Below are 17,746 nucleotides of genomic sequence, written 5' to 3'. Positions count from 1 at the left end.
ACACAGGCACACAATTTGGATGGATCCTATCATGTTGCTAGGTCATACACAGATGAAAGAAGATTGTAAATATACCTGTTACAAATTATTTACTTGACCAAGGGAGCCATGAGTTAAAATCAGATCATTGGATCTGTCAACAAGTTAACCATGGCTATTTGCAATCAAGCAATAATAGGTTTTAAAAACTTACAAACAAGCTAAAACATATACTCCTGCAACAAGGTTAGCTGGATAGTTGGATGTAGGATTTATTTAATTTTAAATAAATAATTTCGAAAAAATAATTAAAAAAATTATTTTTCGAAAATAATAAAATAAAATACAATTTAAAAATTTTCGAAATTAATATAATAATATTTAAAATTAAACCTACGATTTTAAAAAATTAGGTTTCAACCAACCTAAATATCATTTCAAAATTTGCTAACTATTTTTAAAAATTTAATGTTATTTTATAAATAAAAATTAAAAAAAGATAAATAAATATCTTTTTCAGATTTTATGATTTAATTTAAATAAATAAAATAACAAAATTTAAAAGTTAGCAAAATATCTTAGATCTATTTAAAATTACATGATTATAGTTATCTTATTTTAAATTTAAATAAGGTCAAATTATTTAAAAAAAAAATTAATTTAAAAAATTTAATATCTGACCTTAAATTTAAAAATAAGATAAGATATAATCAAATTTAAAAAATAAGATAGATAATTAAGCAAAAAGATAGATATTTACTATTTTCAAATTCAAATTACACTAATATCATAAAAAAAATTAAAAAAAATATTAATTAATTTAATTATGATAATTAGAATTGAATTAGGAATAGTAAATGTATAAATACAGAACTACACAAAAAATCGGAAGTTAAATCCATGAAATAGCATGAAAAATCGAAGAAAAATGAAAAAAATGCGAGTTGTACGAGCATACTCTCCACGCGCTCTAAGGGTTGCATGGGCGAGGAAACACGGCGCAAGGGGAGGCTGCATGATTTCCGCTCGCGCGGGTGGTGTAGTGACACCACCCCGATATTTTTGAAACTTCAAAAAATCATAACTAATTCAAATTAAATCGAAATTGGGTTCTGTAAAAAAGTAAATTGCTTAATTTTTTCCATACTATCCAATAAAAATAATTCCAGAAACAGATATTCTATTATTTTTCACGAAAATTCACAAACATCAATCAATCATCATATAACACTCAATACAACATGATACCATCCAAAACATCAAACAATCGTTTTAAAGTCCAAATTTCTTGCAAGCAAATCAATTACCATGGCTCTGATACCAGTTGTTGGAAATTATTTTACCAGGATCTTAGATCTACTCACAAGTATGTTGATTAACACCTTAAATATGAACTTTCTAAAACGATGAAATAAACACATATAAAGTTTAGGAAACCTTACATTGGGTGCAGCGGAATTAAATGACTCCTTCCGTTCAGATCTCTAACCCTTGTATCCTTTCTGTCGCAGAGTATTATCAAGATCTGAACCTGGATCTCTTTCTCTGATTCTTTGGTGCTGAAACTCCTTCTTGCTGAAAGTCTTTCTTCACGATCTTCCTCATTATGAATGAGGTATCACTTGCTGTGTGTGGGCACTACTCTAATCACTAAGTGTTTCGAAATCTTAACGAAGAAGAGAGAGAAGGAGTGGTCGGCCAAGGTAGAGAGAGAGGCTCAGGTTTTTTCTAAATGAAAAGTGTAAAAGTTAAGTGTAATTTTCCTGAAGCATTCACTATCTATTTATATCATTCCACTAGGGTTAGGTTTGAATTATTTGACATTAAAATAATGAAAATATCAGAGGATAATTCCTATGAAAGTGGCCGGCCATGCAATGTGGATTTGGGCCTCACTTTTTGTAATTTTGCAGTTTTATCTTTTTCGCATCTGATTTTCTCAAAAACGCCAATTTTCTAATTCAACCATTTAAATGCCAATTTTAACTATTTAATAACTATAAATAATATTGTCATTTATCATATTTATTAATTGAACCATACAAAGTATCATAATTAACAAATGTGCCCCTAAAACTTTTTCTTTACAATTTCGCCCTTACTTAGTGAAAAATTCACAAATAGACATAGTCTAATTTGAGAATTATAATTGATTAATCAAAACCAATTACATGAGTGTTACAAGCAATATTATCTCAACTAGTGGGGAGACCATGGGTCTATATAACCGAGCTTCCAATAAGCAGATCAAGAATTTATAACCTAAATTCACTAACTTATTAATTCTTCGTTGAATCCACGCATAGAACTTAGAATTGCACTCTCAGTATATAGAATGTTCTATATGTTCCACCATATAGACACATCATTAGTTATCCATTGTTATAATCCTAATTTGATCAATGATCCTCTATATGAATGATTTACACTATAAAGGGATTAGATTACCGTTACACCATACAATGTATTTAATCCTTAAAACACTTAACCCCGTATAAATGATATTTCAACTTATGTGAAATGAGTACTCCACCATTTATTTTCGTTTGGTCAAGCTCGAAGGAGATCATCCTTTGCTTACTATTCGCCAGATAGAAGCTATAGATTCCATGTTTATGTTAGCGCTCCCACTCAATTGCACTACCGTGTTCCCAAAATGTACGTATCATCCTGACCTAAAAGTAGGCTTAACTAACAAATCAAAGAACACGAATAGCCACCTGAGATTGAGCCTAATCATAACAGGATTAAGATCATTTGATCTAGGATCAACTAGGCGATATTGACTTGAATAGATATTACGGTAAGTTTAATAAATCTAAGTCAAAGTTCAATATTGGTCCCTTCCGATGCATACTCCATGCATCCAACCTGAGCTTTACTTTAACCAATTCTCTGGAAAGAACATAGCATTTCTCCAAATGCAAGTAAACTCTGTTGTAGATTATCATATCAGTAAAACCCTGTGTCTGATAAATTTAGGAAACTTTATTCACATAGTCATGTTTACTTTCCAATGTGTTGACAGCACAATAAACATGATTAAGTATGTGAAAAGGGTTTCAGATGGATTCATACATTATGTACATATAATCATGAAATAAATCATGTGAACCATGCAACATTAATGTTATTTCTGATCTATATTAATAAGTAAATCTAATTATATTGAAATGAGTTTTATTTAGGGCATAAAACCCAACACTTACATAAAGCTCCTTCTGTTTCATTGCATTCCAACTTTGGAGCTTACACTTTTGGGTTTTGCTTTTAAAATCCCAATCCGAGGAACAACAATCTCTCGAGGTCCATTCCTTCTCAATAATGTCTCCACATTCCTACTCTTCTGCCCAAACTTCCTCGAAGTGAAACTTGGATCTCTGTTTTGTATAACAATCCTCCATATTACTATCATAATATGTGTTCAGTACTAGGGCCTTGTGGTCTGAACACCACCACTCAAGGTAGAAGGCTTTACGGTTGGGAAACAGATTCACCCACTCCACATTAGCTAAACACCTATCAAGCTTTTGAAGCATAAAGTTCTCTTTTTGCCCATTGCACCAAGTAAATGTATCAACTTTAGTTGTAAGATCCACTAAATCAAAACTATTAATCACCTTCCAAAAATTCTCCATTTCTCTAACATCTTTTTCTCGCCCACCCTATTTTTCCTTAGCATGAAGAACCTCGTTGAAATCACCTCCAATGAGCCACGGACCACTAGCTTCCTCACTTAGCCGCTGCAATAAAGCCCATGAATTATGTCTTTGGTTCTTCACAGGATCGCCATAAATCCCAGTAAAATTCCAAAGTCTCAATTTCAAGTCACAAACCGCAATATAAATGTGAAATTTAGAGTGAGAAAGAATTTTAATCTTTAATCCCCCCCTCCAACATCAGAATCAAACCGCCACTAAGCCCCACCCTCTCCACCAGAAAAAAAAATTGTCAAACCCCAATCTATGCGCCAACCTTTTCACTTGATTATTCATCAATTTTGACTATGAGATGAACACCAAACTCAGCTTATACTACAATACTCTTTCCTGGAGTGCACTGAATGTCTCAGGGTTGCCGAGACCCTAGACATTCCACCACAAAACTAACATTATGATCGACGACCTTTTCTAGCAAGGTCCGTCGCTTTATCATCATCACTTCAGACTGATAAATCTTCAAGGTTAGAAAAATCAATCTTACCTTCACCAGTGTTCTCCTAAATCGCACTACTAACTTCCCCTTTTGTCGAGTTTGCCCCCTATTTTTGAGCTTTGAGTCTGGCCATCTCCTCGGCCGATTTATTTTTCCTCCCTTTGGACTCCTTCCTCTGTTGTTTCTTTTCCCCGTGCCAACCTTTGGCATAACCCCCTCCATCTTATGTGTTAGTAGATGATGACCCATCATTGGTCTTCCCATGAATAATTTCTCGATTAGTTATTTTCCCCTCCGGTATCTCATCAATTTCCATCTCACTAATTCCATCTCTTTCCTCTGGCGTTCTTTTTCTGGAAATAATGCCCTCTTCTTTCCCCCCATTCCTATCTCTTCTCTGGCTTCCCCCAGCTCTGGCGCCCACTCTTCTCGTCCCTCTTCTCTCACTCCTTTCGATGAATCTAGTTCTTTTCCTTCGCAAGTGTCAGACAAATTACTTTCAGATCCACGTTTGGAGGGGAAACTCCCAGCCTTAGTCGTTTCTTTATTAGCTACTCTGTCGTTCCTATAACTTTTCCTTTTGAACAACCAGTCGTTCTTCTATCTCCAAATTACCCCTAAGAACCTGGTTTTCTTTAAAATTGCTGACCAGACACCTCTTTTGATGACTAGGCACTACTTCAACAAAATTCTTTTTGTTCCCATAGACCACCGAATCTTCTCCAATGGTTAAGGTTAACTCCCCTTTTCTCGTGTCTTCTCCCAATGATCTATTTCCTTTGCAGCAACCTCGAATCTCACCAACTTTTTTAGCTCTAGCTGACTACAGTTCTGTAGGCTCCTTCAGCAACTTGTCCGTTACCTCCTATTCCAAAACACATTGGATAATAGGGTGATCTCCATTATTACCATTGGTTTGGGACCTTCTCATGGTTCTGTTTCCTTCCACCTCCCATGGCCGCTTCTTGATGCTAGGAGCCATTAAGAATTCGAAGCAATGCTTAACCTTACTGTCTTCCTTTAGCCAATTTCCATAATATGGCACATTTAAAACAGAGCATAGGGAATATTTCGAACTTGAACTGAATCCACACGTTGCTTCCTTCGCTTGGGATATATCTTCCCACAAAGGCAACCCTGTTGGTGGGAAATTTAATCTTTACCTTGACATCATCTCTCATCATCATCACATTCGGATTAAGCCATTGCACCTCTGTCGAACTCCCTGCCATACTTCCTAGCCTTTTAACGTTGTTAATGGTCAAAGCATTCGATGAGAACCCCTTCATTTTAATCCAATATTCCACCTCATTTAGACTAGCTTCTTTTCATTTACCATTAGATGGCCATTTCTCCGTAATCAAAATGCCACCATGGAAAATCCATGTTGACTTCTTGTGCACTTTTTCTGTAAGAATTTTATCGTCAGAGGACAAGCCTACCACCGTGCATTATTTCTCCATAGCAAGTATTTCCACTGACCACTCCCTCTCTTTCTCCCAAATTCTGGAGAAAACCGATTTGAAAAATTTAGCCGTGCAGTGTCTTCTGGCCAGCACTCTTCCCACAAGAGAGCCATCCTCTGGCAGCCTCGACGTGAGACTCCCATTGATCTTCCACCTCCACATTCAAACGACCCATAAGAGAAATATTATTATCCAAATCCTCTTCTATCAGAAGAGCACCTTTACCACCCTACCCACGATGAAAACACAACACAGGAATGCTCCAAACAAAGCTCACACACTCACAGTCACGTACCACAAACTCAAGACTAACCTTGCAGAGAGAACCATGGTTTATCTATCTCAACAAAGAGCATCTCGTGTAGTACTAACTTGAGTTTGAAGTTTTTTAACTCCTCAATTAGAACTATGATTTTGAATGTAAATAAATTATCAAATGGGAGAAAATTAGAAATAAATAAAGAGGACAAAGTCTCATTAGAAAAAAAACATATTTTTTTTTTCTCCAAAATTTATATTGTCTTTTTTTGCTGTATTAAAATCTATTGATATTGGTAATAATTAATAAAAGCCCTTAATAAAATACAAAATTGAATTTTAACTTTAGTGCTGTCAAATGAGAATAATCGAAACTTTTCTGTTTCAGCCACTTCCTTCCTTCTTGCTAACCTTTTCTAGCGCACTTTGGTTGCCCCTTATTTGTTTTCAAATAAACAAATAAGTGGCGTTGACAGCTATGTATTATGCAATATAAAAATGGTTATGGATGGAAGTACTACTACATGGATATTCAACTTCTTTGACTCTTGTGTTACTCAGAACCTAGAGAGAGAGAATAATAATGGGGAACGACAGCTCTCGATTACATCTTCCTTTTCGCCATGGTCAACGACCTGGAAAAGCTAGCTCTAGCTCTTCTTCTCTTCATAAACCTCTCACCGCTGATCATTTTGCTGGAATAGCTCTTCTCACTCTCCGTAGTGTATGTTGTTGATTACCGTTCTTATTGATTTTCCTGTTGTTTTTATCTATTTTGACTTTAATCGTTCTTGTTTTTTTCCTTCTTTTTCGGGAGAATTTAGTGAAACTGAAAAGAATATTTGCTTTGTCTGATTCTTTTAGGCGGAAATGAAGTTCAAGGACAAGTGGCTTGCTTGTGTTTCTTTTGGAGAACAGACATTCCGTACACAAATATCTGATCAGTACGTTTTCAGAAAATGTAAATTGTGTTAATTGTATAAGAATGACGTGAATCTTCGAAAATGATGGTATTAAGAATGCTTAAAAAAAGTGACCAGTTGCAGCAAAGAATAGGATTAAGATTAAGATTGGACATTTGATCAAGAATAAGGTAGTAACATCATGTTATTTTCATCTAACGGGTTTTGTGTGTTTCGGTCCAATGATAATAATAAAAGCACAAAGTTTTTCAATGTGTACAGATTTTTAAGCTTAGTTATTGAGTTTAATTTCCCCCTTTGCTTTTTTGGTTGATAATGCAGGACAGACAAACCAGTCTGGAATTCTGTGAGTATTGCTAAAAGATTGTCCAAATTGATGAATATTCTCCTTTTCTTCTTCATTGAGCAACCATATCTTTCAATATACAGGAAAAAAAGCTTCTTTTGGAAAAAGATGGACCTCATGTTGCAAGGATATCTGTGTTTGAGGTATGTATCTATAATACAGTGTCGCAACTTGACTAAATTTATGTGTGATACCTGTATAACTTCTATTATATATGACGGACTAAAGGACTTTGTGTGGGTGTATTAAGGATTACAGGATATGAGTGTGCAAGGCATTGGTGTGAAAATAGTCTGGGGGATAAATGTTTTTTAGACTTTTTGAGGGATTAGTTTTCATAGTTTTATTGAAAATGGATATGTAGAACTGTTTACCTTTTACTTGAATCTGAAATGTAAAATGGTTTGACTTTACTAGCTTGCTGTAACTGTTGATCATCTTATGTTTTCCTTTGTCGCATTGTTTGTGTATCGCAGACGAATACTGTGTCTAGCAACACTCTGGTAGGATATTGCGAGATTAATCTTCTTGAATATTTAACGCAGGTGAGTGAAATTTCCATTGATTATATCGTTTACAATTTACAATTATCTCATTACTTAAGAGTTTTACTTTATTCAACAAAATTTATCTGTAAATTTGTTCATTGTACCGTTGGTTTTTAATTGCAGCATAAACTTATAAATTTTGCTGATGATTTCTTCTAGTGACTTTAGGATGAAGATTTCTACTAGTGACTGTGGGATTGGCCCAGTAAATCACTGGCTAATTATTCTGGGCTGCAACTAATGCCATATTACCAAATTTAGGATTTCAAGATAATTCTTGATGCCTAAGAGCTAAAAGAAGTAAAATATATGAATCCGTGTATTTTTAAACTTAAAGAAGTATGATATTTAAGGCAGTCACAACATTCTTCAAAATTCTACAACAAGTGTTACTCCTTGTGCCTTTAATAGTGGAAATCAATTTCTTTCCTTTGGAGTTGGTCATATCAATTCATTGACTAAGTTTACAGCTGCAGGCTTGTGTTTTTGTTTCTTTACTAATTTTTTTTTGAAAAGAGAAAGAGGCCAAAGTCTAAACTTGACCCCTCCCCCGACTTTGTTTCTTTACTAATTAATTGTCTCTGTCTCTTTGAAAATAAAATATTGATAATTTTTCAGGGTGAGGTGCTGGACCTGTTAAATCCATCTTCATCGGATTTGATAGTTGGGAAGATTTATATTTCATGCTCTGTTGAGGTGCAAGACTAGTAACCAGTTTTGTTAATGGTTTTCTTTTGTTCTATATTTTATTTTAATACAATAATGGGGACTTTATCCTATTTTTATTGTTGTCACATTATTTTGATAAAAATTAACAGGATCCAGTTGAAACAGAAAAGAGTTTTGCAAGACGCATCTTATCTATAGTGGTATGTTCTGAATTATGTACTGAGAATTGTCAATTTTTGTTGTTGCTGATTTTATTGACTTGTTCTTGAGTAAGCTGGTAAGTATGGTGTGGATAGTTGAAACTCCTCACATAGAGATTAATTGGAAAAAAAATCTGAGCCTTTATATTTCTTACAGGACTATAATCAGGATGGGATGCTGTCATTGTCTGAGTTTTCTGATTTAATTAATGCTTTTGGGAATCGACTGGCAGCTGAAAAGGTCTGAATTTAAATTCTTGTTTCTACCTTGTATGTCACAGAAATTGTCTTTTATAGAAATTACAAGATTACATGATGGGGTTACTAGACTGAACCATCTCGTCCTTCTCTCCATCCCAGATTTATCAATTGGGGTTTTTGAAGTACTGGGATTTACAATTCTATTGCATAGGTTTACTTCCAGCCCGGCTTACCCGGCTCTCATTCATAACTTGAAAAGAAAAATAAAACTGGATTTCTAAATTAGATTTTATTTACACATTGTTTTGTTGTTAAGTATGGTGAATACAGATCTTAAATTAAAGTGTTAGCCTTCAATGCTACATATTTTTGTATTTATTTATACTGTAACAACCTGAAGGAAAAATGCTATGGTTAGATGAAATTGACACCCCAAGCCAATCCTAAGACATCTGTTGGTAGCAAAGCTTCAAAATGAGTTTTAGTAATATGCATTACCTTAACATCCAGTTTCTCATTTTAAAGTGATTCAATCAGCTACAGCACTTACCTATATTTAAATCTATAAGGTTTAACTACTTGTTAATTCTGAGCTTGAACGTCCTTTGGCTCCCTTATTATTTCATCATATTTTCGTTGTCAAATTTTTATGATGAAGTTGTGTTTACTAATTTTTTTTCCATCCTTATTAGAAAGAGGAATTGTTTAAAGCAGCTGACAAGAACGGGGATGGTGTTGTTAGCATGGATGAGTTAGCTACCCTTCTTGCTTCTCAACAAGAAAAGTAATTAATGCAAATAACTTTTAAACCAGAAGAGTTTAGATAGTGTTGTAGGGTAGGCCTTGTAATACTAGAAAAATAATGTTTGGAAGCTATGGAATTTCCTTTATTGTTTTAGAATTAGATATGTTCATATATGTCTATTTGTCAATAGACGCGCAGTCCTTCCTGTTCTAGTTCTTGGGTCACTGGTTACTAGTACTACTACATGATATTGTTTTTTTTTTTTCCAATTAATATGGGACCTGATAATGGTTTTACATATTTTCTTATTGCAGAGAACCATTAATTACTTGCTGTCCTGTTTGTGGTGAAGTTCTTGAAGTTTCTGATAAGCTGAACAACATGATTCATCTGACATTGTGTTTTGACGAAGGAACTGGAAACCAGGTTATGGAAGGAGGATTTTTAACCGATACACAGGCTTCATATGGGTGAGAAATAGAAAGAACTGCATAACATATAGTTAATTTAAGCAATGGTGAATGCAATTAAGTCACATAATTGATTGCTACCACCAACTTTTATATTTGTAGGTGGATGTTCAAACTAAGTGAGTGGGTCCATTACTCTTCTTATGATGTTGGTTTGAATTCTGGATCAAGCGCTTCTCATATTGTGGTATGTAATCTTAGGTCTTAGGTCTGTCTTTTATTTCAATGACTGTCTTAAAGCTTTGTGTTTTTTTTTCTTTACTTAACTAAAAGAATATATCGACTGTTCTGAGTGAGTTTGTCATAAAGATATGAGCTATATTGTTACAAATACTATTGTTTAGAATTAGAAATATTTAAAATAGGAAACCTTCCCAACTCTGAATCCCTCCATACCCATATATATGCTATAACAAAATACATAGATAAATATGCTGATGCTGGCATAGCTCAACTTACTCAAAGTAGTGGAATTTAGAACCTATTGGGTGTATTAAAAACAGGAATGCTTATTGCTTTGAAGAGGAAAAAAAATTAAGAAATACGAATGCCAGAACAGTTTTGTATTTAAATCTTTGTTGGAATTTCTCTAAAGCAAATACATAAAAATACACATGTTTCTCATGTGTGCGATACGGTGTGAAGATGCAAAAACAGTTTTCCATTCATCACTTTAACTTTTTATTATTACTTTGCAAATGATGCTAGATATTTGGATGTCTTTACTTTTTTCTTTCCAAATAAGTTAATTCAAGTCTCTTGTTAACATTTTATTGTCTTAGGTATTGGATCGGAGGTCAAAGACGCTTGTGGAAGAAACAATTGACAGCAAAATTGTTTTGTCAATGAGAGCTATATACCAGTCAAAGATTGGGATTGGGCTTATGGACAAAGGTACTTCTTAATTTATCCTGACAATAAAGATTAACTTTTCCTGAAATTCCTGAAAAGTAATTAAAGAAGAAGTTGTATTTTCTTTGTGGAAAAACTTTAGTTGGAATCTGTTATAAGCTTAAAATTGTTGATGTTTTTGCTTGCACAGCTAGGTTCAGTCTTTTTCCTTTTTTGTATGTCAAATTTCTCGGCTGTTTACTTTGGCACACTATCTAAATAAATGCAGGAGCAAAAGAATTTTTGCTGAGCATCTCTGAAAAGCAAGGGAAGAAAATGAATACAACGGAGTCTGCTAAAGACATACCAAAGTTTGTTGACTTTTTCAAGGCATGTCTATAATATTTCCTACTTAATGGAATAATGATATTGATCATGAATTGACATATTTTTAGCAGTCCACAACAACATGATCAATTTGTTTTCATCAAATTGGCCTAGATTTTGAAAATGCAGCATATTTGATGCTTTGTCTCACAAGTAGATGAAGTTTGTTAAATGAAAACATTTTAGAGATGGTCAAAACCAGAACATGCCTGTTTAAGGGCATGTATTAAGATAGACTGTATGTGGTAAAATCTAGTCTTCTCACAGTTAGAACATCACTAAAAATTTATTTATTTAGGAGACCTTTAGTGAAAGAAAAAAATCAATTTGTTAAAAATCATATCAACCATATTTTACACTGAACAAACCATATGATTGCTCACTACAGACCAATAAATTAATTTGGTAAAATTTCTCATATTGTTATTATGGCAGATTCTCTTGTTTTATTGAGCAGCAGGCACACCTTCAACCACAATATCACTATCTTTTTAGACAAAAAGTCAGTTTTTCCCGACCCTAATAGATACTAGAATTGACTTCTTATTTCAAACTATTGTGCAGAACCTTAATAACCTGTTTGTATGTTTTTTATGTTCATTTTATATATTTATTTTTGAGATTTTTATTTGACTATTTTTTTCTTCTCAGTTTTGTCTAAATTGCAACCCAGTCCCATTGCCCCGTCACTTACTTCATTTGTTATCATATGTGCCGGGCACACTTTTTACATTGTTCTTTCCTTTCCATTTTCTATCCTGGAAAAAGTATGTTAGGAGTATCTGTGTCCATTTCATTCATTAGTGTATGTTTATCTGCATGACAATTTTCTCAAACCGTGTTAATTCTGTAGTTCTCTAGTTATTTTGAATTAGCACTTGCATTGAAAAGTTTGAGTAAGCTGTCAAATCCCAGGTCACTTTTAATGCAGAACATCCTTTACATGACTTGAATTATCCGCATTGGAATCCTCGATTGAGTTGAATGATTTTTCTAAAGTTTGGATATTTTTGTTTTGGGTGCAAGTAGGTAGTTTTATCTTTTTTTCTACAGGTGAATAAAACAACCATAAATCTTTCTCCTCCAAATGAATCAAATCTAACTTAGAAATTTTCCCTTTGTTAATCTAAAATTGCGTCGTAAATTAGATAGGGCATTAATTTTCTTTTCTTCATCTGCTATCAATACCCATTTGTGAATATGTTGTGTTTAATCTTTTGTGTTGCAGGGTCAAATCAATTTGGCTGAAGCCAAGTACCCTGTGGAACATTTTAAGGTATGTTAATCTTCTCTCTGTCAAACTTCCTTTCATAGTTTTCTTGACTTTTAGCCAGTATGATGTGCCATAGTTTTGTGGAAACTACTTTGACTAATATTTTTTCGAAAAATCTACATATAAAAGGAGATGACATGGTTAAAATTTCATGAATAGTTGCTAAGCTTCCTAAACAAAGTTTGCATGGCAAAAATCTTTGCTCAGCAACATGATTATCAATATATTTAGTGATCCAAATCTCTTCTCTAATGATTTTGGTGTTCTAATTAGTCAATCTTAATTTTCTTTGTTGACTTTTTTCCAAATCTTGTCAAAATTCTTGTCGATTTAGGTAAACAAAAAAATACAACCAATTATTTCCATTTTCTATTATTTTAGTGAATCATTGGATTGGATTATGACTTTAGTTTAAGTTGTAACTATGGACAATAGGAGGCTGTCAGTTTGCTAGTAAGTTTTTGAGTTATTTTTGGAAAAAATGATTGATTGGGAACTAAAAGTGTAGGCGGATTATTTATTTATTTGTTCTATGTTAAAACACTTATTTAGCAACGCGATTTCGTTTTTTGTTTTTGTATTACTTTGTATTTTTTTTTCTTGCTTCCATTTAGTTGAAAATAGCTTGTCATCCTCTCTCTTGTAGTTTTTGTTTTAGTCAGTAATAAAAGTTTATTTTGTATTTTAGAAATAATTTTAAGGTGCTACTGTAGAATGGTGTGGCATTTGTTGATTGCTTTGCTATTGGTTATTGGCATGTTTGGAGAGAAACAAAACCTTCAGAGGAAAGCAAAATCAACCTTGTCAGTACATGTCCACTAGTCATGGCTATGGGTTGGTCCTTAAGTGCCACATTTTGTAATGGCTTGACTAATAAATAAATGGGAGATGGTGCTATAATATCATAAATATGCAGTATCAGCATGATCCTTGATGAGGCCCTTTTAGGCCAAATCTATAAATATGTATAATATAAATTCCTTTACTCTTACTTCTAAATAGATTATGACATGGTCCTAGGCAATAGATATCATATTTTTTATTTTGAGTAAAAAAATATCATAGGATTGTATTTAAATTGTTACATTTTCTTGAAACTAGTTCCTGGTCCTTTTCTTGTACAGACGTTCAATGAATTCTTTGTGCGAGAGCTGAAGCCAGGTGTTAGACCAATTGCCTGCAAGGAACGGGATGATGTAGCTATTTGTGGAGCAGATAGCCGTTTGATGGCGTTTACAACAGTAGATGATAGTAAAAGGTTTTGGATTAAGGTATCAATACTTGCACTTGAAATTTTTTCATCGGCTGTTGTGTTCCCTTATCGAATTGATCATATTAATGTGATAGTCAACATGTCAGTTAATTTCCTATTGGAGTTTTTTGTTTGCATGCCACAGCTATTTTTAAAATCGTTTCTGATAGACCAATGACATGTGTCTAGGTGCTATGATAGTTTGATAGTATTTTGTTTAATCAATATAAAGTCAAGTATGATAGATTTGTGCACAACACAGAAAAATTAGGAAGATGAATTGGAAAATTCTTATTATAAAAATTATCAGAACAAAGTACAACCCTAGTCTTTCGACAAACTTGGAAACTCCACAGAAAACACTTTAAAGTCTCCCAAAAATACAATCTCAATCATACCTCTCATAAAGCTAAGACTACTTATTTGGCCAACCAACAGGATGGAAGGAAAAAGATAGCACGTTAAAATATTACAACTCTGCCAAAGAACTTATACAAGCAGCACATATATTAGTAAATCTATCCTGGGGTCTAACAATGTACTCCTATTACATCCTTTGGTTTATATTAGTAAATCTGTGATTTTACTGTTTATGTTCATCAGTACCCTCAACATTTCTTATATTCTTTAAGGCCTTTCTCTCCTGTTAAATTTGGTCACTTACAATTCTGCGTGTGTGTGTGGGCACATGTACTTTACATATATTCTGCTTTTTAAGATTTATGATCAAAGGGTAGCACGGCAAGTATTGAGCTACCCTATTATTATTATGCAGATTAAAGTAGCTTTGAGACTTTTTACTTAAAAAGTTCTTCCAAAGCCATGCCAAACAGGCCAAGATCCATTTAGATGAAATATTCACAACTTTTCTTTTTCTCGTATTTCTTGTACTTTTAATTTCAACACCTCCAAATCTATTTTTTTACATTTTTGTCCTCTATATTTCAGTTCACATCCTAGTTCCAAGTATTTATTCTTTAAATTTCAAGTGTACTTTAATTTTCAACTGTTTACCCTGCAGAAATATGCACTGGACCATATTTCTGTCCTAACCTAACATGTTATGCTTATGTTTCCACAAACAGTATGAGGTCCTATTATTTTCTTTATCAACTCTCAGATTCTGATTCTTCAATATATTTTTTCTTTGGGCCATCTTCTATCTAGGGACGAAAGTTTTCAATGAAAGGTCTTCTTGGACCAGAAATAAGTTCCAACGAATTTGATCATGGATCATTGGTAATATTTCGTTTGGCACCACAGGTATTTATCTTGATTTTCTTCTTGTTTCTCATGAGTTTATGGTAATACAAATCTTGATTTCTTATCTTAGAGATTTTATTGTTGCAGGACTATCATCGTTTTCATTCCCCTGTTTCTGGAACTATTGAGAAATTTATCGACATACCTGGTGCTTTATACACAGTAAGTTGAAGAAAACGTAGAAGTCTTTATTAATTTGTATATTTTTAACTTCATTCCTGTTGTTTTCCTGATATTTTACACATTCAGTTCCCTCTTATTTTTTGTAGGTTAACCCCATTGCAGTCAATAGTAAGTACTGTAATGTATTCACTGAAAACAAGCGAGTTGTGTCAATTATTTCAACAGCTGAGTTTGGAAAGGTTTGTGGATGCATTCATTCGGCTCTTCAACATCCTTATTTATGTATCATTTTGAAATATATGATTATGTCTCTTCCTTCTTTTTGCTTTTCGTACGTGGTGTATAAATTGTACCATAACTTTGTTTTAGGCCTCTCTATTTTTTACTCTTTAAAAATGGATTTGCTGTTCCAATTTTTGTTGCAGGTGGCATTTATAGCTATTGGAGCTACTATGGTTGGAAGCATCACATTTTCAAAGAAAGCGGGTGACCATGTGAAGAAGGGAGATGAGGTTGAAATCCATAATTCTCTGATCATAAATATAAACATATATATACATATCTTCGGTTGTATTATTGTATTATGCACTTTTCCCCTAATAAGCATTACATGTTATTGCAGTTTGGATATTTCTCATTTGGTGGAAGTACCGTAATTTGTGTCTTTGAAAAGGTTAGTTGTTTATTCTGCTCTTTATATTGATTGAATTGTAGCTAGTAACATCCTCTTCTAAATGTAAACTTTTGATCTATGTTATAGTTCAACCTCATCGTTGAGATTCTTGAATTCTTTTTACTTATTTTAACTAGATAATTAAATCACGTTTCTTCTCGCTTTTTCCTGTCTTTGGAAAAACAAAAGTACAAAAAAGAAAAGGCTTAGTAATTTTTTTCCTCGAACTTTGACATGTAGCAAATCATACTTCCTGAATTTTTTTGGTCATTAAAAATTCCCCCTGAACTATTGAGATTGTTAGATTTAAGGACTTTTGTCTAATTTTAGTAAAAAAATTCTAACATGGATAAAAGTTCAAGGGACATGATTTAGTACATATCAAAATTTGAGAGGCATGATTTAATATACATCAAAATCTGGACAACATGGTTTAATACATAAACAATCACTAGAATAGTAAAATTGAATGAAATTAGACAAAAGTCCTTAAATTTAACAATCTCAATAGTTCGGGGGAATTTTTTACGAACAAAAAAGTTCAGGGGCACGATTTGGTACATGTCAAAATTCAAGAAAAAAAATTACTAATTAGCCAAAAAAAAAGTAATAATAAACAATCATCTTCTTAACACAATAACAACACAGAAGACAACTGGTAAACTGACACGTTTGAAGAATGGAATACAACTTATTTTTGTAATGCGATAGTTATAATGATCTCTGGATGTATTGTGCTGATTTTAAACTATAAATAGAGTTGTAAGAAGTTAAAATATTCGAGTTTTTCTACTGACTTGACATGAAGATTTAAAAAGAAAAAAACCGACATTAATGTCTGAAATACTTTCACTTATAATTGTGTGACTTTGTTTCGATGCAGGATTCGATTACAATCGATGAGGATCTCTTAGCAAACAGTGCTAGGCCACTGGAGACACTGGTGTGTGTGGGGATGAAGTTAGGTGTAGCAAAGAACTCTTCCAACTTTGAACTTCCAAACTTGGAAACTTTTGCCATAAATTAGATCGACTTGTTCTCATTTTCTATTTAGTTCATATATGGCCTCCCGTTTTTTGTATAATAAAATGGCTAAAACCTAATAATATATTATAGGTTGGCTCCCACCCTCGAATAATTTTTATTATACTTAGGGTATTTGTTATGTATTGTGCTATACTTATAATAATAGCAATATTAATAAATATCATAATGAAGTTGTGAAGGGCGGATTATAAATCTATATTTCAGGGAATTAAATATCAATAAAGACTATGAGTTGCGGTCTTTACAGACACAAATCGAAGATCTAACAATGAATTTTGATGAAAATAGTGTGTTTAAAAGTTCAATTAAATTGATAAAAATGTTAATTGGGGATAAAGCCTCCATTAATACCTTCCTTCAGCTTTCAGAGGTAGGGGTTGCATTTGAATAGGTCCTAAATTGCCTTTATTATTATTTTTTATTTTTATTTTTTGAAGACAAGTTTATTCAAAGAAACCATAACTCATGTCTTGAGTGTTGGAAATTATTTTACTAGGATCTTAGATTTACTCACAAGTATGTTGATTAACACCCTAAATATGAACTTTCTAAAACGATAAATAAACACATATAAAGTTTAGGAAACCTTACATTGGGTGCAGCGGAATATAATGACTCCTTCCGTTCAGATATCTAGCCCTTTGATTCCTTTCTGTAGCAGAGCATTATCAATATCTGAACCTGGATCTCTTTCTCTGATTCTTTAGTGCTGAAACTCCTTCTTGCTGAAAGTCTTTCTTCACGATCTTCCTCACTATGATTGAGGTATCACTTGCTGTGTGTGGGCACCACTCTTACACTAAGTATTTCGAAATCTCAAGGAGAAAGAGAGAGAGGGAGTGGTCGACCAAAGATAGGGAGAGAGAGAGGCTCAGTTTTTTCTGAATGAAAAAGTAGAAAATTTAAGTGTAATTTTCCTGAAGCCTTCACTATCTAT

General features: G+C 33.2%; 1 protein-coding gene across 1 annotated transcript; it reads left to right on the top strand.

Moving 5' to 3' along the window:
• The first annotated feature begins 6,210 nt into the window (after window positions 1–6,210).
• On the top strand, window positions 6,211–16,987 carry LOC115725382 (phosphatidylserine decarboxylase proenzyme 3). Its single transcript, XM_030654885.2, has 21 exons — window positions 6,211–6,582; window positions 6,723–6,802; window positions 7,103–7,127; window positions 7,211–7,270; window positions 7,604–7,672; window positions 8,294–8,371; window positions 8,494–8,544; window positions 8,702–8,785; window positions 9,438–9,529; window positions 9,805–9,960; window positions 10,063–10,147; window positions 10,743–10,854; window positions 11,081–11,181; window positions 12,407–12,454; window positions 13,576–13,722; window positions 14,871–14,966; window positions 15,054–15,128; window positions 15,236–15,328; window positions 15,515–15,601; window positions 15,712–15,762; window positions 16,646–16,987. Exons 1-21 carry the CDS (start codon window positions 6,442–6,444, stop codon window positions 16,787–16,789), a joined length of 1,875 nt encoding a protein of 624 aa, XP_030510745.1. The 5' UTR covers window positions 6,211–6,441; the 3' UTR covers window positions 16,790–16,987.
• Window positions 16,988–17,746: the final 759 nt, after the last annotated feature.

This window comes from Cannabis sativa, chromosome 6, assembly GCF_029168945.1.
Source record: "Cannabis sativa cultivar Pink pepper isolate KNU-18-1 chromosome 6, ASM2916894v1, whole genome shotgun sequence".
NCBI lineage: Eukaryota > Viridiplantae > Streptophyta > Magnoliopsida > Rosales > Cannabaceae > Cannabis > Cannabis sativa.
Note: the sequence above shows the minus strand (reverse complement) of the source record. Positions and strands in the feature narration are given on the sequence as shown.

What these genes read in the sequence shown, in the direction of transcription:
- LOC115725382 (XM_030654885.2), top strand. Translation starts at nt 6,442, where the DNA reads ATGGGGAACGACAGCTCTCGATTACATCTTCCTTTTCGCCATGGTCAA. An exon ending in GACGCATCTTATCTATAGTG is followed by an intron (nt 8,545 to 8,701) that starts GTATGTTCTGAA and finishes TATTTCTTACAG; the next exon opens with GACTATAATCAGGATGGGAT. An exon ending in CAACAGCTGAGTTTGGAAAG is followed by an intron (nt 15,329 to 15,514) that starts GTTTGTGGATGC and finishes TTTTTGTTGCAG; the next exon opens with GTGGCATTTATAGCTATTGG.